At 35.1% G+C, this 27,222-nt stretch overlaps 1 protein-coding gene across 1 annotated transcript; it reads left to right on the top strand.

The window, feature by feature from the left end:
- Positions 1-785: 785 nt before the first annotated feature.
- On the top strand, positions 786-25,309 carry mbtps1 (membrane-bound transcription factor peptidase, site 1). The gene is made up of 23 exons (XM_051135323.1): positions 786-958; positions 3,600-4,111; positions 7,020-7,277; positions 11,318-11,536; positions 11,623-11,733; positions 11,876-11,985; positions 13,106-13,222; positions 13,428-13,495; positions 13,582-13,684; positions 14,683-14,834; positions 15,966-16,127; positions 16,391-16,535; positions 17,973-18,161; positions 18,710-18,882; positions 19,037-19,152; positions 19,271-19,427; positions 21,315-21,439; positions 21,550-21,627; positions 21,750-21,890; positions 22,008-22,139; positions 24,104-24,230; positions 24,360-24,490; positions 24,596-25,309. The coding sequence occupies exons 2-23, from the start codon at positions 3,892-3,894 to the stop codon at positions 24,805-24,807; spliced, it is 3,246 nt and encodes a 1,081-aa protein (XP_050991280.1). The 5' UTR covers positions 786-958; positions 3,600-3,891; the 3' UTR covers positions 24,808-25,309.
- Positions 25,310-27,222: the final 1,913 nt, after the last annotated feature.

Below are 27,222 nucleotides of genomic sequence, written 5' to 3'. Positions count from 1 at the left end.
TTGCACTGCCAGCAAAACCAGACTGGATGACCAAATAAAGTAGTGTAACTTCAGTCAAGCTGGGAAAACAACTGACCTAACAACTTAGACCTGATAAACACCAGATTAGACCAGTGAAATCATCCTAAACCAGCTAAGAACTGCCAGCAAACTACTTATGGCTCGCCTAAACTGTATTCCACTTGTCATGCAATCTGTTGGCACCCATGAGGTGAGCGGGTCCTTTGCTCAATTCAGTTTTTATTAGGCTACCTATTGGCCCTGCTAAACAAAAAACAATAGAAAGCATCACAGAAATTCTAATGGTTTCTACAAATACAATTACAAACATTACAAACCATAAGCTTTATTGTGTTTTGGGACATATTTCATTAGGATTTAGTGGTTTTAACAAGCCACCAAAAGAAGGCGACCAATTACCAGTAGAGACCAACAGGCACCACTACAGTTTCCATTAAATCCAGTACAATTCCCATTATTATCACAAATTTGTGATGTTTTTTGCTTTTTTCATCAAATGGGCTATGACTGGATTCTTTACCTCACGCTAACGTATATGATTTTAGTGATATTTTGCTATTCAACTCTATTTTATTATTCAATTTCACTATAAAACTTCCTCAGTGAGGGGAAATCACTGCGTACACCTTTAACATGCTTTCTTCTAAAGCACATTATTATAGATATCTCAATAACCAATCACGTGGAAGCGTAAAGGTATAAACGTTTCCTATTGGCTGAACGCGTATCCCTCCCAAGTCCAGACGTGACGCAGCGCTTGATAATTGGCTACTGGTTGTTGTGTTTAATATCAGTTTCTCACGTTACAGTCTTAAAGCTTACGCCATTAGCTTGTATATACTTCTAATGTGTGTTAAACCCAAGTTGCAAAACATTGCAGACGATATTTTCCGGGAGTTAATAATTTCCTGCTCCGTTGTTGTACATTCCGCAGACTGTAAGTATAATATGTGGTTGTTGGTTATGTGTGGGAACTCTTATCCTCATGCTTTGCTTAGCTAGATGTTAGCTTATAGCAGGAAGGTAACGTTAGCGAGACCACATGTTTGTCAGTTTTAACGACAAAAACATTAACGTTGAAGCTTTTTTAACACGAGGGGACTGTAAATAACGTGTTAGTCAGGTAAACTGCTTTGCGCAGCGTAAATGGATTGTTTGGTTAAAGGTTTAGCTAGCAAGACTGCTAGTGTTATTGTCATTAGCTTGTGTGCAGTGTTTTGTTAAAAGTAAGACATCAAAGCATTTTAGATCTGTTCAGCGGACAAAGCGTTATGTACCGCACCAAAACACTCTAAATATTAACTCATTCTTTACTTGCAACTTAAGCATTGCATCCAATTCACAATTTTGTCAGTGTCGATGTAAAGGCTTTGTTCCAAATGCTGATTTTTTTTATTTATTTATTTTTTTGTATAAAAGAACATTATCAGAAGAATATTATCACTTTAGCTACTATTTAGTTATGATAATGTTTCTGTTTTTTTTTTTTTAAACAATGACTTTTGCAGGCCTTTTTTTCTACTATCATTGCTGAAAATAATTAGCCCACTGTCTGGAATAAGTGGTTACTGTCCTTTTGCTCAATTGAAGAAAAAAAAAAAAAAACATGAATTCAAGTACTTTGGCTTGCTTTAGATTTTTTTTTTAAGTGATTATTCACCCAAATTCACCAAAAGGACATGTTAGACAGAATAACCGCTTAATTCTGCCTAAAACCAAAGAAGAAAAATAGGTCAAACAAGGTAAGTAAATGATGGCAAGATTTGTTTTTGGGTGAATTATTACTTTAGCTTGTTAAACTAACATCCTAGACTATGTTTCTCTACAAACAGAATCAAAGTAAACATTGATTTTGTGAAGATCACATTCACATCCTCTTTTTTTTGCACTGACCACCTGGCCACTTGCGATGAAATGGATGTAGCAACCAGTTTTTTCTTACGTATGAACCGTTTTCACATTTCTGAGATTCTCAGAAGCATAAATTGTCTTGGAGTTTAAGATCAAAAATAAAACAGATGAACATGATGGCTGGAGAACTCTTGCACTCTTTCATCAGATAGAAGAAATAGACAAAATAAAGTCTTGCCCTACATTTTTATTTTTATTGTTCATGAAGCCATTTCATTCAGATATACATCGAAGTAGGGAAGAAAGGATTATCGTGATTTCCATTTTATTTTATTTTTTTGGTCATGTTGACACAAGTCAGTAGGTTAGACTTTACATTCATTTTACTGCCTTGCACCCATTCTGTGTGTGTCTGTGACTAGCAAGGATGGTCTGGTTTGTAGTATAGAACCATATGGTGTGCATATTGAGAGCTTAGGTCTTACTCTACATAACAGCTCAGCCCATCTGGGTTAAGCCCACCTCTTGCGGGACAGGCGTTTACAGCCTGAAGTTAGTGGGAAATTAAACTTCTGGATGTGTGCCTCTGGGTGGGGGACCTTTTTTTCAAGAAAATGTCTTTTTCGTTATTATGAGGCTAACATTTTGTGGTGGGTTATAAGCATCATTCTAGTTGTCTTTAATGACGGCAGCGCTTAACCTGCGTGAACTCCATGCGCGTTTGGGTAAAACCTGAAGATCATGTTTTCCAACATAGTTTAAGAATTCTTCAAATCAAGCCCACTTGATTTTAAAAGAAATGGTCCTGTTCTTTTGTGTGTTTACACATTGTTTAAAAGTTTGAGGTTGGTAAGGTTTTTTTAATGTTTCATAAAGTCATTTATGCTCACCAATGTTGCATTTATTTGATTGACCATGCAGTAAAAGTAATATTGTAAAATATTATTACAATTTAAAAGAACTGTTTTCTGTTTGAATATACACTACCAGGCAAACGTTTTTGAACAGTAAGATTTGTAATGTTTTTTTGTTTTTTTTCATCAAGCCTGCATTCATTGGATCCAAAGTACAGCAAAAACATTAACATTTTGAAATATTTTACCATTTAAAATAACTGTTTTCTATTTGAATATATTTTAAAATGAAATTTATTCCTGTTATTTTTAAAGCTGAATTTCTAGCATTATTATTCCAGTCTCCAGTCACATGATCCTTCAGAAATCATTCTAATATTCAGATTTGCTGCTCAAAATAAATTTATTATGTTGAAAACAGCTGAGTAGATTTTTTTTTTTTTTTTTTTTTTTCAGATGAGTAGAAAGTTAAGAACAGCATTTATCTGAAATATAAATCTTTTGTAACCTTCTAAATGTCTTTCATCATTTTGATTAATTTAAAGTATCCCTGATAAGTTAAAGTATTAGTTTCTGTAATGTTTTTCAAAAAAGCATCATTACTCCAGTCTTCAGTGATCCTTCAAAAATCATTCTAATATGTGAATCGGTTGCTCATTTCTTCTTATCGATGTTAAAAACATTTGTTCTGCTTCATATTTTTGCGAAACTGTAATGCGTTCATTTAAGTAGAAAGTTTAAAAAACAAGATAAATGTCTTTACTGTTACTTTTGATTAATTTAATACATCCTCGCTGAGTAAAAGTATCATTTGACTGTTTTTCCAGCAACTACCTAAACAATACTATTGTGTTGTCTCTTCTCTGTTTGCAGAGAGCATAAAAACTCATTGTGAGGAAGCCCATCACCAGATGAACACCCCTCCTGATCTACTGTAGACTGTTTTACTCTTTTTGTGAAGATGGCCTTCCTCCTCCTCCTCCTTCTTAAGCTGTCACACTGATCACCTCCACTGGACCACAAACACACAATGGAGAGAAAACGCCGAAAGAAATGAAAACTCAAGCCATGTGTTATTCAGGCTTCTCTGCATTCTGGACTTAGACTATTTCAAAACAGCAAATACACATTCACGCTTGTTACCTTTGAGGACACGTATCTTTAAATGGGCAATGACCAGAAACAGACTGCAGGGACCATGATTGTACGGCTGTGCTTGCTTGTGGCCTTTTTAGGGGGTCGATTACCTGTGGTGGGCACAGAGGAAGACAGTGGACCGTTCTCAACACCCTTTCCTTCTCCTCTGAATACTGATGCACTCTTGAGCCCAAACTGCTCACAGCTTACGTTGAAACTGGACTTTTCTACCAAAGTGGTCAAGCATGGTAAGTAACATCATTGTTTGAAGTTAACAAATGTTGTCACAAGCGTAGGATTCATTTGGCTTGTAGTTAGCCAGTTAGCCAATTCCTCGTTGACTGCAACATGTTCAGACACTGTGTTTTAGTATGTCATTTAGTGCTGTAATTTACTTTTTACTGTTGATAATAACATTTTATTGCACTGAAAATCGGCTATCAATCCATTTATGGAGTTTATTGAGGATTTAGAGCAGCTGTTGCCCTTCCCGTTGTAATTCAGGGCAGGACAAAACGTGAGCGCTTCAGGTCAAACAGTGCTGGTGTAATGTACTCCTCTGTGCTGCAGCTCTCTGTCCATTCATTGGCTGGATTGTGCCCTCTGCTCTGTGTTTGTGCGTGTTTGCTGGTGGCTGGCCCAGACTGTTGGCAATGCATTCCTAAGACTTAATCTGAGTCCAGCGTTGTTTTCTCAGGGCGCACATTTGGCTAGTTTGGGTGTGGTGTGGATGTGGGTATACAAGACCAGAACGTAACACGTTATTTATAGTGGCCTGTTTGCTGCTCTATGAATGTGGCCTTTGTGTCATCTTCTAATGTTTAATTCATTTCCACTTCCCTCACCCCAAGCTATGAATTGTGGGATTGGCAAGGAGATTTTATGTGGCAATAGTTCCGGTTTTAATTGTTCAGCTTTAAGTTTCATGTAAATTCAGTTTTGAACAAAGCACATTGTCTGCTAATATTACTGCATTTGCTTTGATGCTTATTCTGGTTTTCCTTCAGGAAATTTTATGTTGTGCATTAAATGGTTCATCATAATTTTTTTTTTTTTTGGTAGATTTATGCTCTCTATAGCTGTAAATGTACTGCACAAATTACAGACTAGTTCAGTTGGGTTGAGTCTGGGTTGTATTTTCTTGCCTTGCAGAGTTTTGTTCATGGTTTGAGGATGATTGAATGCGTCCCATTCGTGTTGACATCTGCCTACTTGAATTAGCTTCTATCCATATAAATATGCTTAAAAGATTGGACATGCAGCTTTAAATGTCAACAACAGTAGATGTAGGAAGTGTTTTTGATATGACATTTAGATTAAGAAATGCGGTTATTTAAAAAAAAAAAAAAAAATGTGCATGGATCAGTTATTCACATGCATTTTAGAAAATAGATCAGTTGGAAATAGATTTTCATGTTGAATTTAAAGGGATAGTTGAGTTAAAAATGAAGAGCCATCATACACAGTCAAATATTTGTGAACAGTATGATTTGTAATGTTGTTGTGTGGTTTTTTTTTTTTTTTTTGAAGAATTCTCTTCTGCTCACCAAGCCTGCATTTATTTGATCCAAAATACAGCAAAAGCAGTAATATTGAAGTATTTGTACTATTTAAAATAACTGCTTTCGATTTTAATATGTAATTTATTCCTGTGATCAAAGCTAAATTTTCACCATCATTACTCCAGTCTTCAGTGTCACATGATCCTTCAGAATCATTCTAATATGCAGATTTACTGTTCAAGAAACATTTTTATTGTTATTTATTTTTAATATTTAAAACGGTTGAGTACTTTTTTTTTTTTTTTTTTGTCTGATGAATAGAAAGATCAAAAGATCAGCATTTATCTGAAATAAAAGCTTTTGTAACATTATACACTATACCATTCAAAAACTTGGAGTCACTAATTTTTTTACATTTTATTATTATTTTTTGGGGGGGAAAGAAATTATAAAAACTAATACTTTTATTTAGCTAGGATGCTTTAAATTGATCAAAAGTGATGATAAAATCATTCAAAATGTTACGAAAGATTTCTATTCATCAAAGCAGCCTGAAAAAATTCTACTTGGCTGTTTTCAACAACAACAACAATAATAATTATAATAATAATGTTTTTGAGCAGCAAATCGGAATATTAGAATGATTTCTGAAGAATCATGTGACTGGAGTAATTATGCTAAAAATTCAGCTTTGAAATCACAGCAATAAATTATATTTTAAAATATATTCAAATAGAAAACAGTTATTTTAAATCGTAAAAATATTTCAGAATTGTATTGTTTTTGCTGTACTTTGGATCAAATAAATGCAGGCATGGTAAGCAGTAGAAACTTCCTTATAAAACATTAAAAACTTTTGACTAGTAGTGTAGGTGTATGAAACTTTTTTTCTTTTTTTTTTTTTTTTTTTCTCAGACGAATACAAGCGAAGTTATATTAATAAACAAAAAATGACTTCATTAACCCCCTGGAGCCATGGAGAGCACTTTTTATGATGGAGGGATGCACCTTTTTTGGCATCAAATTTTTAAACCCCATTCATTGCCATTATAAAGCTTAAAAGAGCCAGGGCATTTTTAATATAACTTTGTATTTGTCTGAGAGAAGAAAGTCATATACACTTAGGATGGCTTGAGAGTTAGTAAATAATAGGGTAAAAATTGTTCTATTTTGGGTGAGCTGTCCTTTTAATTGTTTTTTATTATTTGCATTCTTTCAGTTTTTTTCTGCTGTCCTCACAGCCATTGATCTTTTAATGTAGTCAGAATTGCATTGCATTGCATTCCCCCGTGTACTGTTGGCTTTGTTATAAGTTGCGTCAAGCACTCTGGAGGACGGCCATATTTCAAGGCATTCTGATAGTGTCTCTGTTCAGGTTTGTTGAGCAAAGGAAGGCTATGGGTGTTTCTCTATACCCACCCTGTCCTAAAGTTTCACTCAGCAGGCGTTAATTCTGTTAAACGCTCTATTGTGGTTGTTGATGCAAGATTGAATCCATTTGAATGATGCCTTGACATCTCATTCTGTCTCTATTTGGGCTAAATGCCCAGGTGAATGTGAAAGCTTGCTGAAGTTGCATTCCTCAGTAAATATAAATGCAGTTGTCCTGTGAGATGTTGCAATATCTTCTGTTCACTCTTTTTGTTTTTTCTAGAGTACATTGTTGCGTTTAATGGATACTTCACAGCCAAAGCACGCAGTGATTTCATCAGCAGCGCCCTGCGAGATGTGGATGCGGTGAACTGGCGCATCGTACGGCGGGACAATCCTGCCAGCGATTACCCCAGTGACTTTGAGGTGGTTGAGATCCGGCAGGATGCCCGCAACAGCCTGCTCACCCTGCAGGACCACCCCTACATCAAACGAGTGACGCCCCAGCGTATGGTCCTCCGCAGCCTCAAACTGACTGACTGTAAGTATTACTTTACTCTTATAACATTGACATTGAGATCATGAACGTAATACTCTAATCATTCTGGACTGTAATGTACTAAAACAGTATTCTTAGCACTATATATATAAATCAAAATTGAACCCTGCAGTGCTGTGCACAGGTCACACAAGTTACATGCAATTTGTTCCTCACCAGCTCTCTTTGGGGTAACTGCAGGGAGGAAAGTCATCAGCAGGGGGTGAACCAAATAGGAAGTGTTTATTTACTGCGTGGGGTGAAGGAAATGGCTTTCAGAAGTGTTTGAGGTGAAAGAATGTTCTGTATTCACACACTAAGGTCCCCACTACTAAAATAAAAAAGACATTGCACCTACATGCAAATCTGCCCTCAGTGTTGAGACTCTGGGAGAGTGATTAGTGTTTACCAGCACCGCTTCTGTATAATAACAGAATGACTTCCTCTCTATTCACATCTTCCTTTACCAGCAGCCTAAACAAGCTACGTGGCTGTTGTGTAATACATCTGATGTTTACTGCAAGATTTTGTGGGATCAACACAAAAAAACATTGAGACATTTTTTTCCCAACTATTTATTTTGTAGTGTAAACTGCCATTCAAAAGCTTTTTTTTTTTAATTCTAAATCTTATCACAAGTGTATGGAAGCCCGTTTCCGCCACTGAACAAAAAATAAAAAAACATAAGTTTGACCTTTTATCTCAGAAATCTCACTTGAGTTTACATTTTGCAATTCTTTTTTTTTCTCAGAATTGCGTGGTACAGACTTGCGATTGCAAAGTTATGAAGTCAGAATTCCAATATGTAAACTTGCAATTCTGAGAAATAAAATTGCGAGATATAAACTCCCAATTCTTAAAAATTAACAATTTTTCCCCCTCAAAATTGGACTTTATTACTTGCAGTTGCAAGTTTATCTCACAATTCTGAGAAAAAAGTCAGGATTGCGAGGAATAAAGTCAGAATTGAGAGATATAAACTCAGAATTGTTGGAAATACAAGATTCAAACTCAGAATTGCAAGAAATGAAGTCAAAATTGCAAGTTTTTAATTGCATCTGTGACTTTTTCTCACAATTGCAAGTTTACGTCAGGCAGTTCTGAGATATTCTCGGATATTCATTCACTGGCTTCCATACAAGTGACCATTAAGACTTCTTCTTTTTAACTTTGTTCATCATAGAATCCTGAAAATGTGTTAAATTGCAAAAAAAAAAAAAAAAAAAAAAAAAACGTTGAATAGTAAATGTTTTCTTGAGCACCAAATCAGCCTATTAGAATGATTTTTGAAAGATCATTTGACACTGAAGACTGGAATAATGGCTCCTTTAAATTTAGCTTTTCCATCAGAAAGTCAATTAATCTTGTGATCAGTACGCTTTGGTTTTCCTTTTGGTTCTTTAAAAGAGCCATATCTCTTGAGTAAGTCAATTCTTTAACTGGACATCACTGGGTTTGGTCATTGAGTAGTTTCTGATTCATTATTTTGTGGTGCTCTGCTTTTCTCTCTCATCACTTGCAATTCACATTCTCACAGTGTAGCTAAAATATATTTTTGAGACCGCACCGCTCTGGAATGATCCTCAAGGAGCTGCTTATCAGTCTGGCTTCACCAGTCTGCACCCACTCGGTAGCCTATCTCACTCTTCAACCGCACTCTATACATAGCGCAGCTTAGAGAAAGAGACCCAACTAATAGCAGCTAATGATGTATTTTTGTTCTTATTACTGAAACCAAAGTGCCTCTAAGAATAACCCCTGGTCACAGTTTGAGAGCATATATGCAAGTAATTATCATTTAAATGATGTCAGGGTCAGCTCTACAAAAGCACAAGTGGGGGATTGAAATGTGAAATAATTATAGTATATGAACTAGTCTCGTCTGTATAGCTTTAGGGGAATTAATGAGCAGTAATCAGACAGAGAGGAAGACTGACATGCAAGAGCTGGTCGAAGTGGTTAGTTCTGCAACTCAGCCGTGCTTAAACGCCTACGATTCCTTCTAAGTGCTGCACTCGCACTTCACAAGAGGTTTTTTACTCTTCACCTCAACTCTTTCGGTGTAAAAGTGTCCTCATAAAGGTTTGATCACTGTTATTATCGGTCTGCTCTGTTTGAAAAAGCGTGTAAATATTCCTGAAAGCACAGGCTACCCATCTCTGGACTTGCCCGACGTTATTCAAAGAGCCAATAAAAATGCTAATGAGGGTGTAGATGTTGATACTGTATGGTTAGGTTGGTGTTAGACATGGACAGAATCTGATACTGTGCAAGTTTTGTCAATATTTACCGCCAATTTGTTTTAATTTTATTTTCTTTTTACTGGGTTTACAGTGCAGTCATGTTTGAGCCATGTTGTTGAATTCAGTTCATTAAGGAAGTCCACTTCCAGAACAACAATTTATACATAATGTACTCACCCTCTTGTCATCCAAGATGTTCATGTCTTTCTTTCTTCAGTCGTACAGATTGTTGAGGGAAAACATTTCAGGATTTTTCTCCATATAATGGACTGATATGGTGCCCCGAGTTTAAACTTCCAAAATGCAGTTTAAATGAGACTCCAAAAGATCCCAGTGCAGTTTCAGATCCCAGCCGAGGAAGAAGGGTCTTATCTAGCGAAACGATTGGTTATTTTCATAAAAATAATACAATTTATATACGTTTTAATTTCAAATGCTAGTCTTGTCTTACTCTCCCTGAACTGTGTATTCTGACTCAAGACAGTTAGGGTATATTGAAAAACTCCAATCGTATTTTCTCTCTCAACTTCAAAAATCATTTCAAAATCATCCTACATCACTGCAGAAGTGCCGACACAGTCTATGCAAAGTGAACATGCAAAGAAGATCAAACACCCTTAACAAAAAAGGTAAAACAGTGATATAGGATGATTTTGAAGTTGAGGGAGAAAATACGATCAGAGTTTTTCGACATACCCTAACTGTCATGAGCCAGAATACACAGCGTTCAGGGAGAGTAAGACAAGATGAGCATTTGACATTAAAAAGTATATAAATTGTATTATTTTTATGAAAATAACCAATCGTTTTGCAAGATAAGACCCTTCTTCCTTGGCTGAGATAGTTTGCAACCACATTTGGGATCGTTTTAACTGCATTTTGGAAGTTCAAACTCAGGGCACCATATCAGTCCGTTATATGGGGAAAAATCCTGAAACGTTTTCCTCAAACACAATTTCTTTACGACTAAAGAAAGAAAGACATGAACATCTTGGATGACAAGGGGGTGAGTAAATTATCTGTAAATTGTTGTTCTGGAAGTGTACTTCTTCAAAAATGTTGGCAAGTTATTTGTGCTAGGTATAAAATATCGATTTCTCAATTTAAATAGATTTTCGTTTTTACTAAATTATATAGATTCTTTAATCCCACAAATCGATTAGTCTAGCAAGTTTTCAGTTAACGAACAGAATATTGTTGTGCACCTCCCATCAAATCAAATATGTAGCTAGTCTTAAAAACCGTTAGAATAGGTTATTCTGTACCATCTTTTTCCGGCAGAGGTGTTTTTAAATTAGATATTATAACTATAGAACCAATATTATGTTATGCTACATTATATTTCCAGGGTATTTACGTAGTTTAATTACTTGAATCCTTGTTTTTGAGCTCTGGTTTATTTTGAGGCTTGAAGTATTCACAATAATGTATTTTTTTTTTTTTTTTTTTAATTCTGGGGTGATGGTGTCTATAGAGATGGCATAAGTGCTCTTGAGTTATGAGAAATAAATGTGCGCTCTTTATAAAGTGAATATAAATGCAGATTAAATAGGGAACATGCCCTGAAAGAATAATAAATTACATGGTTTCAGAAGAATCAAAAGACATAGTTGAAGTGAACAATCTTCTTCCTTGGGGCTGAGTGACATTTAAGGCATATTATATGGGATGACAGAAGTGTGTCAGTCAGTAGAGGTTCTTTTATATCGTCTATGATGCACTATATCCATGGCACAAATAAAATAATCAAGTGGGATGAAATACAATTGTGAATAATTTCTCATTTCTTTTATCTTTCAGCGGGCACTGATGGGGCGTCCCCATGCAATGACACACGCTGGGTGCAGAAGTGGCAGTCGTGGCAGTCATCAAGGCCGCTCAGGAGAACCAGTCTGTCTCTAGGCTCTGGATTCTGGCATGCTACAGGAAGACACTCCAGTCGCCGTCTCCTTCGGGCCATCCCCAGACATGTCGCCCAGATACTACAAGCAGACGTGCTCTGGCAGATGGGACACACTGGTATGGGCTGTTGTGATTAATGTTTTACTCCTTTTGAGGATTAGATTTGCGTGGAAGCTTTCATTCCTGTTTGTGTATGTGTACAGGCTCTGGGGTGAAGGTAGCAGTATTTGACACTGGGCTGAGTGAGAAGCACCCTCACTTTAAGAATGTTAAAGAGAGAACCAACTGGACCAATGAGAAAACACTGGATGATGGTAAGACTTGAGACAAGTTTAAAGATTTAATCAGTCATTATTGCGCTCTGAGTGAAGCTGACTGAATCAATCTGCATGAATTGTTTAGCTTGCAAATGTTAATCATTGTTTTGTCTCTGTCTGTCTCGCATTCTTTCTTCAGGGTTGGGTCATGGTACCTTTGTTGCTGGAGTTATTGCCAGCATGAGGGAGTGCCAGGGATTCGCTCCTGATTCTGAGCTTCATATCTTCAGGGTTTTTACTAATAACCAGGTAACACACAACTCTCAAACCCATGATCTTATACAACCATTTTTCAAAAATGAACTTACACTTTTATTCAGCAAAGATGCATTAAAATGGTCAAAAGTGACAGTAAAGATTTTTTTAATATTACAAAATGATTCTCTTTCAAATAAATGCTATTCTTCTGGATTTTCTATTTTTCTATTTCAGACAATCCTGAAAAATGTATCACGATTCCACAAAAATTTTAAGCAGTGGAGCTGTTTTAAACATTGATAATGAATGTTCTTAAAGGACCAGTTTAACGCATTAGACTGATTTCTACAGAAAGGGACAGTTCATACAAATTAAAATTCTGTCATTTGCTTACCTTCAAGTTGTTCCAAACCTGTATGAATTTCTTTTTTTCTTCTAAACGCAAAAGAAAATATTTTGAAGAATGTGGTTAACCAAACAGTTTCTGGTCTCCATCAATGTCCATAGTATTTTAGTTTATACTGTGGAAGTCAGTGGTGACCAGGAACTGTTTGGTTACTTGCATTCTTCAGAATATTACATTTTCCTTTCAGCAGAAGAAGAAAATAATAGATGTGACAGAATTTTATATTTTGGGGAAACTATCCTTTCAAGACTAGATTAGTGGCTGCTGTAAATTCAGGTTTGTCACCACAGGAATACATTTCAACCACATTTTAAAATATTAAAAGTTTTTAAAATGAAACTAATAGTAATAGTATTCCCCAATGTTATGTTGTTTTTTTTGTTTTTTGTTTTTTTTTAAACTGTATTTTTGAGCCAACAAATGCACCCTTGGTGAGCAGTAGAGACTTTTTTTTTTTTTTTTTTTTTTTTTTTTTTTTTTTTTTTTCAAAACTTTGTTTTTAGAAATATCACCCAGTTCTTTAAATGGCCTCTGTTTTCAGTTTTTGTGTATTATTACACATTTATTCTGGGTGATTTTTACACATCTTCACATGCACGTTAAGGTAAAGTCAAAAGTTTACATACATAATGCTTAATTTAAAAAAAACATGCATTTTGTATGATCCTTCTTATTTTGATCAAATAATTAACATACTGCAGATTCTGCAAGGTGTATGTAAACTTTTGACTTCAATTGTATGTTGTTTGTTTTTTTTCATCTTAGGTGTCCTACACTTCCTGGTTCTTAGATGCCTTTAACTATGCCATCCTGAAGAAGATAGATGTCTTGAATCTCAGTATAGGGGGACCAGACTTCATGGACCATCCATTTGTTGATAAGGTATGGACAAATTTAAATTAACAGTCGTTCAGTCATTCATTCAGCAGTTGCTTTTCAAAGCAAACTACAAATGAGAAACATCTCAAGCAATTTTTATGAGAGCCAACTAATTTTAAAGGTGCAGTGTATCTTGGCCTGTACATCAAAGTTTACACTCTCTGAAATGTAGTGCTTTAATAAAAACTCAATTGTTCTGTTTAACAAGGTTTGGGAGCTCACAGCTAACAAGGTGATTATGGTGTCTGCTATTGGCAATGATGGCCCACTCTATGGGTAAGTGAAGTAGTTTAAGGAAAAATTATGCTAGATTTGGCTAGTAATCATATTTATTAATTTTCTTTTTAATTTGTGTCTTTCAGAACTCTGAACAATCCAGCAGATCAGATGGATGTTATTGGCGTTGGAGGGATTGATTTTGAGGACAACATTGCCAGGTTCTCATCCCGAGGCATGACAACATGGGTGCGTTCTGTCTTCTGGTGACATCACATTACTGCATTTTTCCTGTGCAGCTGCCCTAAAGTTGCCAGTTAGAACATGTCTGTGCATTTTGATCTGACCTAATAAGGGCAGACAGACACCTCCTGCTGCACAAAGCTGGAGATTCCTGGCTTCCCCTGCCTTAGGAAGGATAGAATAAATTGAAGAGATGTACATGCACTTCAAAAGACTCAGTAAAAGCCCTCTATTGCACCTTTGAAGTTGTTCAAAGAATTACACCTTTGTAGATTTATAATAAAGTTGAATATAAATTAAATGTCCTTGAGATATGAGATATTGAAATTGAAAACCGATTTCCCAGTTAAAGAACTGAGTGATATAATGATAAAATGATATAAAATATAAAATTAAAATTAAATTGACGTCTAGGTAATATAATCAAGGTATGTTTTCATACTGTTTTTCAGTAGGTTAACACAAATGTGACCCTAGACCACAAAAGCTGTCATAAGGATCAATTTTTTGAAATTGAGATTTCATGAATAAATAAGCTTTCCATTGATGTATGGGTTTGATCTTTGTTTTATATTCTAATGATTTTTGGCATAAAAGAAAAATCGATAATTTTGACCCATACAATGTGTTTTTGGCTATTGCTACAAATATACCCGTGTTACTTAAGACTGGTTTTGTGGTTCAAGGTCACAAATATGAATATCTAGTCCTTTTTTTTATTTAGATACACAATTGAAAAAAGCAATAATATTTACCTAAATATATTAATTTATTTTGGACTTAATTTTGATTCAAATAAATATTTGAATATGAGTTGTGAATGAACTTACCAACAATAGCCATTACGAAGAAGTGCGCTCTGCTGAACTGCTGAATTTTGACTCAGTCCCCACTGAGGCATTGAATGCAACTTGCTGCTCTCTTTCCCACTCATCACAATATCTGTCAGTCTCTCTTGTCAGCTCGGTTTAATCATTGTTTTGCCTTCTGTGCTATCTGATCAGGAGCTGCCAGGTGGCTATGGCAGGGTGAAGCCTGACATTGTGACATACGGCTCTGGCGTGCGTGGCTCAGGATTGAAGGAGGGCTGTCGTTCTCTTTCTGGCACCAGTGTTGCATCACCTGTAGTAGCTGGAGCTGTCACACTACTGGCCAGGTAAGACAGATAAACAAAAAGCAGTATGAAACTGACAGATTTCCCAAAATGCTTTGCATTAACATTCACAAACTTATTTCCAGACTAGTGTCCAATTGTGTTTTGTAGGACCATTTAAAAAAAAAAAAACATAGAACTGAATTTTCTGTAGCCATTACTCCACTCTTAAAGGGATAGTTTATCCAAAAATGAATATTCTGTCATTAATTACTCACCCTTATGTGTTTCTAAACCTGTAAGAACTTTGTTCATCTTCAGAACAAAAATTAAGATATTTTTTATGAATTTCAAGAGCTTTCTGAACCAGCAACACAACTGACAAGTTCAAAGCTAAGAAAGGTAGTAAGTACATTGGTAAAATAGGCTATGTGACATCAGTGGTTCCACCTTAATGTTATGAAGCTACAAGAATACTTTTTGTGCACAAAGAAAACAAAAATAATGACTTTATTTGACAATTTCTTATACTCTGTGCCAGTCTTCAGTGCTCGTTCACAAGAGTACCACCTATATACTTAATAAATGAGAGTGCAGATGAATTATGTCAGGTGTAGACATTTTATATCCTCTTTCATCATGGATTCAGATTTAATCTTTAGGTCCGTGTTTGTTTATTTATCAGGGCGTCAGTAGTGATTGATAGTGGGCTGACGTGTACTTTGCACTTTGTACAAATTGCAATATACCTGTTGTCCTTATGAGGGAAAAATAAAGTGAAAATTTATCCTGCAAGAAAAGAAAAACAAGAAACAAATGAATTGACAGAATCAATCTTATTTTCCACAGGGAATTGAATGGCATAGTTTCTCTCACCGTCTTAGCTTTTGCTATATATTTGATGTAGTACTAAACTAGTGGGCTAAACTAATTCGTCTGTGTTTCCACTTCATACAGTTTTCATTTTTAACTTCTTCAGTTCCCTTCCTTTCTATCTCTTTTATATATATATTGCTCTTATTTGTATTAGTCTCTCATAGGTACTTGACCCCATCTGCCTCCTTGCTTTATGGCCTATGAGTCACCATGTGCCAGTATTTCTTCTTCCACAAGTCTGTGGTTGCACTGAAATGATATCCCATCAACCCACATCCATTTAACTGAATCATGTTTATTTGTCTTTTGTCTTTCCAGCACTGTTTTGAACAGAGAGTTGGTGAACCCAGCCAGCATGAAGCAGGCCCTGATCGCCTCAGCACGCAGGCTGCCAGGCGTCAACATGTTCGAGCAAGGCCATGGCAAACTCGATTTACTCAGAGCCTACCAGATCCTTAACAGCTACAAGCCACAAGCCAGGCATGTCTCTTGCATACACACAAATGTAGTGTTCTGTTCTTTGACTAGCATTCTGCTCACGTAGCATGTTCTTGCTATCTTTTTCATATATGCTAAATTGCTTCATTTAAAATGTAGCCAGCATCTCTATTGCACGCTCACTCAGATGTAATTACCTTCCAGCCTGATTATAGAGTAGATTTGACCTGGTTCGTTATCTTGCACTGGTTCTCAGTGAGGTCGTCATCCTCTAATGAATTTCTAATGGTGTTTTTACTCTTTAGCCTGAGTCCAAGCTACATAGATCTGACTGAGTGCCCGTACATGTGGCCCTACTGCTCTCAGCCCATTTACTACGGCGGCATGCCGACGATTGTCAACGTGACCATTCTTAATGGTATGGGCGTGACTGGAAGGATTGTGGACAAGGTGGGCAATGATAAATAGACTGCAATGACTGTAACGTAGAGGTACACTTCCAGAATAAAACTTTCCTGATAATTTTCTCATCCCCATGACATCCGATGTCTTTTTTTCAGTTGAAAGGACATTAAGGTTTTTGAGGAAAACATTGCAGGGAGCCAATGGGTTGAAGGTCCAAATTGAAATTTCAATGCAGCTTCAAAGGGCTCTATGCGATCCCAACCGAAGAATAATGGTCTTATCCATAGACTGTAAAAAAATATGGACGTAGTGTCCGTGGCGTCACCCGTAGGTTTCTGAAGAGCATTTTTGAAGCTCTTAGTGTGCGGGAGTCGGTCGTTGCCATCTTGGAATCGCGTCACTGCACGTCACTCCTGGATAACTGGTTGCTGAAACCACGCCCACCTAGCGCGAAGGTGGTGACAGCAGCAGCAATCCACCTGTGACTCAAGTGGCCACGCCCTAAATTATGCAGAAATTTAAGGCTTAATATAATTTAAACGGATGAGCTATAAAAAAATTCACCCCCTCACAGTTGACATGAAGGGCAAAATTAGCAATATAGACCAAACCCACTTTTTGAACCGGGCTGTAAACATATTTTTTTCTGCTGTGAAGTTGGGCATTTTAACATGGGGAGTCTATGGGATTGACTCCCTTTTGCACCCAGTCTCTAGCGGCCAGTCGATGAATTGCAGTTTTATTCACTTCCGTGTTGGCTTCAAGAGGGAGGTTGCCGCTTGGTCTTATCTAGCAAAATGATTGGTCATTTTCCAAGAAAAATACTACTTTTATATGCTTTTTAACCACAAATGCTCATCTTGCACTAGCTTGACTTCACACATTACGTAATCACGATTGCGCAGTGTAGGCAGAAGTACCAAACCAGTGTTTACGAAGTGGACGTGCAAAAAAAAAGTCCAACACCCTTTACAAAAAAGGTAAAACAATAATGTTGCATGATTTCAAAGCTGGTGGAGAAAATGAGATGGAGTTTTGTCTCTCTACTGTTCCTTTTTGAACCAAAATACACAGAACTAAGCTTGCGTGACTTTTCCAACGTGATTATGTAATGTGTGAAGACATGCATGCGCATTGCAGAGCTAGTGCAAGATGAGCATTTGTGGTTAAGTATATAAATTTAAATTTTTAAAGAAAATAACTGATAACACTTATTTATTTACTGGGATTGTGTAGAGCCTTTTGAACTTACTTTAAAACTGCAATTTGGACCTTCAACCTATTGGCTCCCATTTGAGTCCATCATATGGAGAAAAATCCTGGAATGTTTTCCTCAACAACCTGAAGAAAGAAAGACATGAACATCTTGGATGACATAAGTAAATTATCAAAAAAATTTCATTCTGGGTGTGAACTACTTTAAATTGTAATCTCAAACATTCATGGTCCATTTGACAAAGCTCATTTGTTTTACATCCTCAGCCCATATGGCAGCCCTACCTACCCCAGAATGGAGATTACGTGGACGTGGCGGTGTCTTACTCACCTGTGCTTTGGCCCTGGGCCGGATACCTGGCTGTTTCCATATCTGTGGCCAAGAAAGCTGCATCGTGGGAAGGCATCGCTCAGGGTCATGTCATGGTTACTGTGGCCTCACCAGCAGAGAATGATGTGAGTAACAGTACGGTCCCTGAAATCACCAGTAAGGTGATAATTTGCTGTTTTAATTTGTATTTGAAAGTGCTCTCCTTCTTAAAGGCATAGTTCACCAAAAAATAAAATATCTGTCGTTATTTACTCATCCTCATGTCGTTCCAAACCTGTAAGAGCTTTGTTTGTCTTTAGAACACACATTAAGATGTTTTTGATGAAATATGTGAGTTTTCTGACCCTGCATAGACGGATCTAGAAAGGTAGTAAGGAAGTTGTTAATAGTCCTGGAAGAGAAGGAATTGTTGAATAGTCTTTTTTTTTTTTTTTTTTTTTTTTTCTCTTCTTTGTGCACATATAGTATTCTCATAGCTTCATAAAATTACGGTTGAACAACTGATGTCACATGGATTATTTTCCCAATGTCCTTATTGGTTTATTACACTTCTAAGATTTTCTTAGAAGGCTTTCAGACTTCTTAAAACATTTCTAAACGGCTTTCATTTTGGCGGTAGTGTAATTTGAGATCATGACCGGCTGTGCTGTTTATTTTGTGTGTTTGTATCCAGTCAGCAATAGGTGGCGAGATGACCTCTACAGTGAAGTTACCAGTTAAAGTAAAAATTGTTCCCACTCCTCCACGGAGTAAGAGGATTCTGTGGGATCAGTACCACAACCTACGCTATCCACCTGGCTACTTCCCTCGAGACAACCTGCGCATGAAGAACGATCCACTTGACTGGTGAGCCTCAACCACCAAAAATAATCTACAAAAAACCTTGCGCTGTGAAAAAGAAGCTGTAGAGGGCAGCATTTCATAGCTTGTTTGTAGTACCATTTCCCTCCCTAGTTTGTTTCTTATGATGTATAGATGATGTTTTTCTTTTGTTTTGAAGGAATGGTGATCATATTCACACTAACTTTAGAGACATGTATCAGCACCTTCGCAGCATGGGCTACTTCGTTGAGGTCTTGGGTGCACCAATCACATGTTTTGATGCTAGTCAGTATGGTAGGTGTTCATTTACTGAAGTGTTTTTGCTATAAAAGATTCTGTATTGTAGATGAATTGGTTTTGTGGTATAAGCAGTGATGGAAGTCAACTGTCATCTCTCTCTGTGTGCTTATAGGGACCTTGCTGATGGTGGACAGTGAGGAAGAGTATTTTCCAGAGGAAATCGCCAAGTTGAGAAGAGACATAGATAACGGCCTGTCTCTCATAATCTTCAGTGACTGGTACAACACATCAGTCATGAGAAAAGTCAAGTTCTATGATGAGAACACAAGGTACTGAGAACATCAAGGCACACTGTAATCTTTGTGTCACTGTCTCTGTTTAATGAATGATTTACCATTCCACCATACTGAACGTGTCTCTGGGTACATGTTCTGTGGTGTCCAGTCATCTGAGGCCTCTAGTAAAAATGCTTTTCTTTTGTATGTTTAAAGAAAAATTACAAACCCGAAAATTACAAAATTACAAACATATTACACTTTTATATATCACAATTATATTAATGATAATGTATTTGTAGTTCATAGGAAAAGTTTCTTTAGTTTTTTTTTTTTTTTTTTTTACATTCTTCTTATTTTAATCCTAAAACCTTTTGCAGATTGCTTAGGTTTAGATAAAAATCTCATATTTCAGTTATTCTCAAAATGTTTGGACACCACAGTATAAGCAATGCAGAAAACACACATATTTACAGAATTCAGTAACAAAAATGGAATTTACTGTATAACGCAGAATTTGGCCATTGTGAGATTAATAAATCAAAAGTAGGTCAGTACACTTAAATCAAAACGTGATACGGACTAGTGTCTGTAAATATTAAGCCGCAAAACACTATTTAAATATGAATCCTGCATATTCTGCGTGTCTCTGTGTGAATGAATGGCGCAAACACGTGATTTCCTTTACTACACGCATACGAGTGCATTGAATACATAAACATAATCTTTAGAACTACTCTGAGTGTCACTTGATGAGCAGTTTCTTTTAAGAAACTATTGTCGTCATCATATACAAACAGAAATTTAAAGGTCTTCACAGCAACCCGTCAAAATAAAAGTTCAGTTTAACTTGAAGAAACTGTGACAGAAATATATTAATGTAACGATAGTACTACTACTAATAATAAAATTATTTAAAAATATATATATTTTTTTTTTAAAGGAACATTTACCAGAAAAATGTAAATACACAACATGGTATTTCTGGAAAAAAGAAAAATTAAATAAAATAATGATAAATTAATTCTGTATAATATCTATCAATTAGACATGGTTTTGGTTATTAAAATTTAATGAAGCCATTAAAAACAGAATCAAGAAAATTAATGGAAAACACAGAATTTGGTAAAAGTAAAACTAAATTTGAGGGAAAAAATGAAACATTTTATAAGTTTTATATTTAATTTATATGTAATTTAATTTAGTTAAACCTTTTAGTAAATTGCTGTTATTGTGTATGTTTAATGATTTCAATTAATTAGACCTGCTTTTTGATTAGTATTTTTTTTTTTTTTTTTGACCATTAAAACTGAATTTGAGAAAAAAATAAAACATGTTTCATAAGGCCTTAAATGTAACTTTTGTTAAACTTTTAATAAATTGCTGTTGTTGTATGTTTAATGATTTTAATTAATTAGACATGCTTTTTGATTAGGATTTTTTTAAATTATTATTTTACCACTAAAACAGAATCTAGAAAAATTAAAATGGAAAAAAAAAACAGAATCCAGAAAAATTAAAATGGAAAAATGCAATTTGGGGAAGAAATCAAACTTATTTCATAGAGGCCTGTATGAGGCAAAAAAAAATTGCACAGAATGTAATGTTTCAATAGACAATAATTTGTGTCAAGACAGCCACGCTAATTACTCTATTAACTGATTTTACCTGACATTTTTATTTCAGCAAAGTGTTTGTCTAATTTTTCAATTACCATCTTTTTTTCTGTCCTAATTTAAAGTGTGTTTTCCATTAGGCTATTTAAGTGCCCTAATTCAAAACTAATGTCATTTTGGGGGGATTGAAATTGTGTGGCTTCTATTATTGGATCTAACAAATACCTGTTTAAATGGGGCTCCAAGTAAAGTGTCCAATTTAGGACAAACATGTTTTGTTTATTAAATAAGGGCAAAATTTGAAACTTGCATTTCACATTTGCAGGCAATGGTGGATGCCGGACACAGGGGGTGCTAATGTGCCAGCATTGAATGACTTGATCTCAGTATGGGGTATGGCTTTCAGTGACGGTCTGTATGAAGGAGACTTCACAATGGCAGATCATGACAGTAAGACTATAACTTAATAGCTGTATTATAAATTCTTGTTAAATACATGATATTTTAATGAAGATAAATGAAGTAGATTTCAATAATATAGCATGTCTTTTTGCTTTCAGTGTATTATGCCTCGGGGTGCAGCATTGCTCGCTTTCCTGAGGATGGGATTGTCATCGCTCAGACATTAAAGGATCAAGGTACACAGGACATGCTGTGATCATACACTGCACATCACTGCTGTATCCATGGAGACCAGCTACAAGCTGCCTCGTTTTCTTAATCCGCTTGTTATTGTTATCTGGCGCCCTCCAATTTCTAGGTCTGGAGGTCTTGAAACAAGAGACGGCAGTGGTGGAAAATGTGCCTGTGCTTGGGCTGTACCAAACACCCTCTGTGGGGGGAGGCCGCATCGCGCTCTATGGAGACTCCAACTGCATTGATGACAGTCATAGACAAAAAGGTAATGGCTATTTGTGTATATAAGCTCACAAACAAGTCTGAGAGAGAGCTAAAAGACGAGCCCCACTCAATATTAATTTTTAATTCAATGTGTTTGGGTTGTCTTTTCTCTGTTTAGACTGTTTTTGGCTGCTGGATGCTCTGCTGCAGTACACTTCCTATAGCATGACTCCACCCAGCCTCACCCACTCTAAAAATAGAGTGGTGCCGCCTACAGGCACAGACAGGCCATTACCACAGAGATTGGAAGGTAATACAGAGATTTTCTTACTATAGGGAGATAAGAGGGTCTGTATTTCTTACTGTTGGAGAAAGCATATCGCTAACTTGGATCATGTTTTCCCTAATAACTGATTACATTACAGACTTGACGTCACTGAATTTCAGTCAGAGTTGTGCGACATGGTATCGCCATTTATGGATACCGTGGGAATGAATGAGAAGTGCTGTAAGCTGAATCCCACATGTCGCAAAAAGTCATTGACTTCTCTTATAAAAATGGCTTTTTTTTTCCGTGGTAAACTCTAAAAATAGTTCAATCCAAAAGTATTGTTTAGTGTAAAACATGTTGAAGATTAGCAGATAGGCTGTCGATTCATTAAATGATAAGCCGTTTCCTCTAAAAAGACATCTATTCAAAGAAAACAGCCTCTGGTCTTCTTTCCCACGTACTGCCACACCGGAAGCGTTAGCTTTAGCCGTTATGCTTTTTCGGCTAATGGTTGCAAGCTTGCCTTCTAGTGGCTTTGGGTAATATTTAATAGTTACTAGTAATATTTAATACTGTATTTATTCTTAATTCATTTTAATGCATTTTTTTTTCCAGATTCATTAGTTAGTTAATTAATTTAACTAATTCATTATTTTAATTTGTTTTAATTCATTTTTAATTTTTTCATTTAAATTTAAGTGTAATAATTTTTTTTTGTAATGCACTATTGTCAGTTTGTTACTTATTCATTATTATTTTGTTTTTTAATTCATTAATTATAATTTGTTTTATTTTATTAGTTTTATTATTATTTTTAATTAGTTTATTTAATCCATTATATTTTGATTTATTAATGCAATATTTTGTTTGTTTTAATTCAGTGTCTTTAATTCACTATATTATTGTTGTTGTTGTTGTTGTTGTTGTTGTTTTTTTTTTTTTTTTTTTTTAATAATCTTTTTTTTAATGCATTATTTTCATTTCATGATTTATTTTTTTCAATTTCCGTTCAATTTAATTCATTATTAAAGTAATTTTGTTTCTTTCATTATTTTTTTAATTCATTGTTTTTATTTAATCCATTTTTTTATTAATGCATTATTTTCTGTGTATTTTAATGAATTGTCTTTTTTTAATTATTATTATTATTATTATTATTATTATTATTATTATTATTATTATTGTTATTATAATTCATTATTTTAAGTCATTTGTTTTTAATTTAAATAATTTATTAATTTTATTTGCTTTTTAATGCATTATTTTCAAACCATTAATTCATTATTTTTCTATGTTTTTCTAATTATTTTGGTATTCATTTAATTTTTTTATTTTTACTTCGTTAATTGTTTTATTTATTTAATTTTTAATTAATTGGTATTTATTTAATACATTTATTATTTATTTGGCATTATTTTTAATTAGTTTATTTTTATTTAATACATTATATTTTTATTAATTCAAGATTTTTTTTGTTTGTTTTAATTCATAATCTTTAATTCACTATTTTTTATTATTATTATTATTATTATTATTATTCAATTCAGTATTCATTTGTTTTTAATTTGAGTAATAAGTTACTCAGTTTATTTTAAGTCTTTTTTAATGCTTTACTTTCAGTTTGGTATTAATTGATTATTATTTTTTATGCTTTAATTTTTATTTTATTTCATTATTTTTAATTTGTTGATATTTATTTAATCCATTATTTTTATTAATGCAACATTTTATTTTAATGAATAATCTTTCATTCATTATTATTTTTAATTCATTATTTTAAGTCATTTGTTTTTAATTTGAGTAATTTATTATTAATTTAATTCAATGTCAATAGAGTTCATTATTATTATTATTATTATTATTATTATTATTATTATAATTATTATATTATCATTATTATTATTATTATTATTTTAATTTATTTAATGAATGAATTTGTTTTTATGAATCTGACTTAATCTGATGATGATGATGATGAATAAGTGTTATTATTGTTTTTGTAGGTAATCACCTCTACCGTTACTCGAAAGTGCTGGAGGCTCATCTGGGCGACCCTAAGCCTCGTCCTCTACCTGCATGTCCTCATCTGTCTTGGGCTAAACCCCAGCCACTTAACGAGACTGCTCCTAGGTCAGTACACCCGAGACTGCTGCCATTTTCACCTCCTGCACCGTCAGTGGAAAGAAATCTAAATTTAGATGCATTGTCTTTTATAATATCGACATCTGACAAAGTTTGTTGACACTTATTTCTTCTCAGCAATCTGTGGAAGCACCAGAAGCTACTGTCAGTGGACATGGACAAGGTTGTTTTGCCTAATGTGAGGCCATATCGGCCACAGGTTCGACCCCTGTCTCCTGGAGAAAGTGGAGCCTGGGACATCCCAGGAGGTGAGGAAGAAACATTTGCTGCGTGTTCAGAAAATAATAAATTGGGTGCTTTTTAGAATTCAGCCAGTGCACTGCAGTAATCTATGTGTGTGTTTGTATCCTCAGGGATAATGCCCGGACGCTATAATCAAGAGGTGGGGCAGACCATCCCAATGTTTGCATTTCTTGGTGCCATGGTTGTTCTCTCCTTCTTTGTGGTGCAATTGACCAAGGCCAAAAGCAAGCCCAAGCGCAGAAAACCCAGAGTGAAACGGCCACTTTACCTTCAACAACAGCAACAACAAACCCCTCACTCAGGCAAAAACCCCACCGTATGATCACATCTGGACAAACTAACAGGGAACAGTCTTCCCTGCGGTGTGTGTTGATGATGAGATCCGAAGGGCTGTGTCTGTACATTCTTGAGATGAACCAGCCACCTGCGTCCCGATAAGGGCCTTGTTTGGACATCAGTGTTCCCTCTCTTGCCTTTCAATTTAGTGACCAAATGGAGGAATGTTTCCTTTTTTAATTTATTGATGAATAATTGACTGTTGACCCTCGCTTTGTATGTCAAATTGGACAACCGAAACCAGCCATCCAGTTTCCTCGATCAACATATTGGACTTGTTTCCACACGTCCTCATTTTTTGTATCCCGTCAGACTGTGTTTTTATAAAACGGTTGTGTGCTTACATCTTTTGTAAATAGCCATCATGATTTCACTGTTGTTGGCGTGAAATTATCAATGTTTTAAAATATATCTTATCCGATATAAAGCAAGAAAACCCGCCTCTGTCTTTGTAATAAATCTTAGATGACAGTCTTCATATAATGTTACGAGAATCGTTTTTATCTTGTTTATTCGAGGGATGATTCAGGTAAACTGTCAGAAGTATGGGCCTATGGAACAGTTCTGTTTACTTTTGCTGCTTTCGATGATGGATGAACCTATTTATTCTTTGTTTGCATGAGGAACATGTGCATAAGATGGATGAAGCTGTCACCGTTTGACTGTGTGGCCCACTAGTTTGCCTGAACATTGTTCTGCTCAGAAGTAAAATATCACTTTAGGATATTTATTTGGAGGAAACCCATATTTGACTTGGCCTGTCATTTTGTATTTATCTTTATTACACCACACAAGCTTACAAACTTCTAGTCAACTTAAGATTTTTAATGTGTTTTTTTTTTTTTTTTTTTTTTTTTTTTTTTTTTTTTTTATAAAGAAGTCTCTTCTGCTCACCAAGCCTGCATTTATTCGATCAAAATACAGCAAAAACCGTACAATTTTGAAATATTTTTACTATTTAAAATAACTGTTTTCTATTTGAATATATTTTAAAATGTACTTTATTCCTGTGATTTCAAAGCTGAATTTTTAGCATCTTTACTTCAGTCACATGATCTTTCAGAAATCATTCAGATATTCTGATTTGCTGCTAAAAAAACATTTATATTTTAAAATATGTTCAAATAGAAAACAGTTTTAAACTGTAATAATATTTCAACATTTTACTGTTTTGCTGTACTTTGGATCAAATAAATGCAGGCTTGATGAGCAGAAGAGATTTTAAAAATATAAAAAAATCGTACTGTTCAAAAACTTTTGACTGGTAGTGTATGTGGTGCCATAGATCTTTCGAACAGGTTACAAACACCTTTTAATGAAATTAAAATTAAATACACATATTTTTAAATATAATGTTTATTCCTGTGATGCTACATTTTCAGCAGCTATTACTCTAATTATCTTCCGGAAATATTTCTAATATGCTGATTTGATGCTGATTATCAGTGTTGAAAAGTTTTTGCTACCCAGTGTCTTTGTGGAAACCATGATAAACTACCACTGAAAAGTTTGGGGTAAGTCAGATTAAAAAAAGAAAGAAATACTTTTATTCAGCAAGTGACAGCAAAGGCTAGAGAAATATTCAACTTTGTTATCAGACTCATCACAGGAATCAGTCTTTTTTTTTTTTTGATAAATATATATGTAAACATTTATTATCTGTCATTTCAATCAGTGTTGGCAATCATTGCTACTGCTGAAAGTACAAGAAATATAACAAATTCAATCTCCCAAGATAAAAAGCATTCTTCAGAATATCCCACACAATCATAGCCTCCCTGTAATTGAATGCTGGTGTAGAAGTGCAAAAGAAATATGCCTCTTCCTCTTCATTTTAAATTGGATCAACGCCGTCTGCTAAGTAGTCTTGTAGTTTCCTGCACTTTTGCTTCAGGCCTGTGAGAAATCTACTAATTCCATTAGAAGTGGTACAGGCTGGGAAGCCTTTCTAAACCTTGTTCCTGATCCATTTTTAATAGGGAGAATAGCCTGTGAAAATGTCACCAGTTCCTTTCAGGTGACAAAACGTGATGAGGTTAATGACATGAAAAACATGAGAACTAACCCTGACCAGTTATCTGTGCTTAAGTGGATTTCCCAAATCCCAAATGTCCCAAGTCACATGTTCCCCCTGTCCCTCATATCCAGAAAGTTCTCAGCCTTGCTTGAGGAGTGACAGTGAGCCTGTAGCACCAGTGCCAAAACTCAAACCCCTGGAACACATGCTGTTAACCCTTTAACCATGGCTTTACTATAGTCAAAGTAACCATGGTTTGACATCTTGACTATCATTTGTATAACCACAGTTTTACCACAAATACCATGGTTAAACTATGGTTAGTGTAGCAGAACCATGGTTTAACTATCCACCTTATTCTTCAACGCGGAAGTAAGCATATCG

This window comes from Labeo rohita, chromosome 18, assembly GCF_022985175.1.
Source record: "Labeo rohita strain BAU-BD-2019 chromosome 18, IGBB_LRoh.1.0, whole genome shotgun sequence".
NCBI classification, from domain to species: Eukaryota; Metazoa; Chordata; class Actinopteri; order Cypriniformes; family Cyprinidae; genus Labeo; species Labeo rohita.
The sequence above is the reverse complement of the archived record's forward strand: the minus strand, read 5'-3'. Positions and strand labels throughout refer to the sequence as shown.

What these genes read in the sequence shown, in the direction of transcription:
- mbtps1 (XM_051135323.1), top strand. Translation starts at nt 3,892, where the DNA reads ATGGGCAATGACCAGAAACAGACTGCAGGGACCATGATTGTACGGCTG. An exon ending in TGAGAAAACACTGGATGATG is followed by an intron (nt 11,734 to 11,875) that starts GTAAGACTTGAG and finishes TTCTTTCTTCAG; the next exon opens with GGTTGGGTCATGGTACCTTT. An exon ending in CCTCACCAGCAGAGAATGAT is followed by an intron (nt 18,162 to 18,709) that starts GTGAGTAACAGT and finishes GTTTGTATCCAG; the next exon opens with TCAGCAATAGGTGGCGAGAT.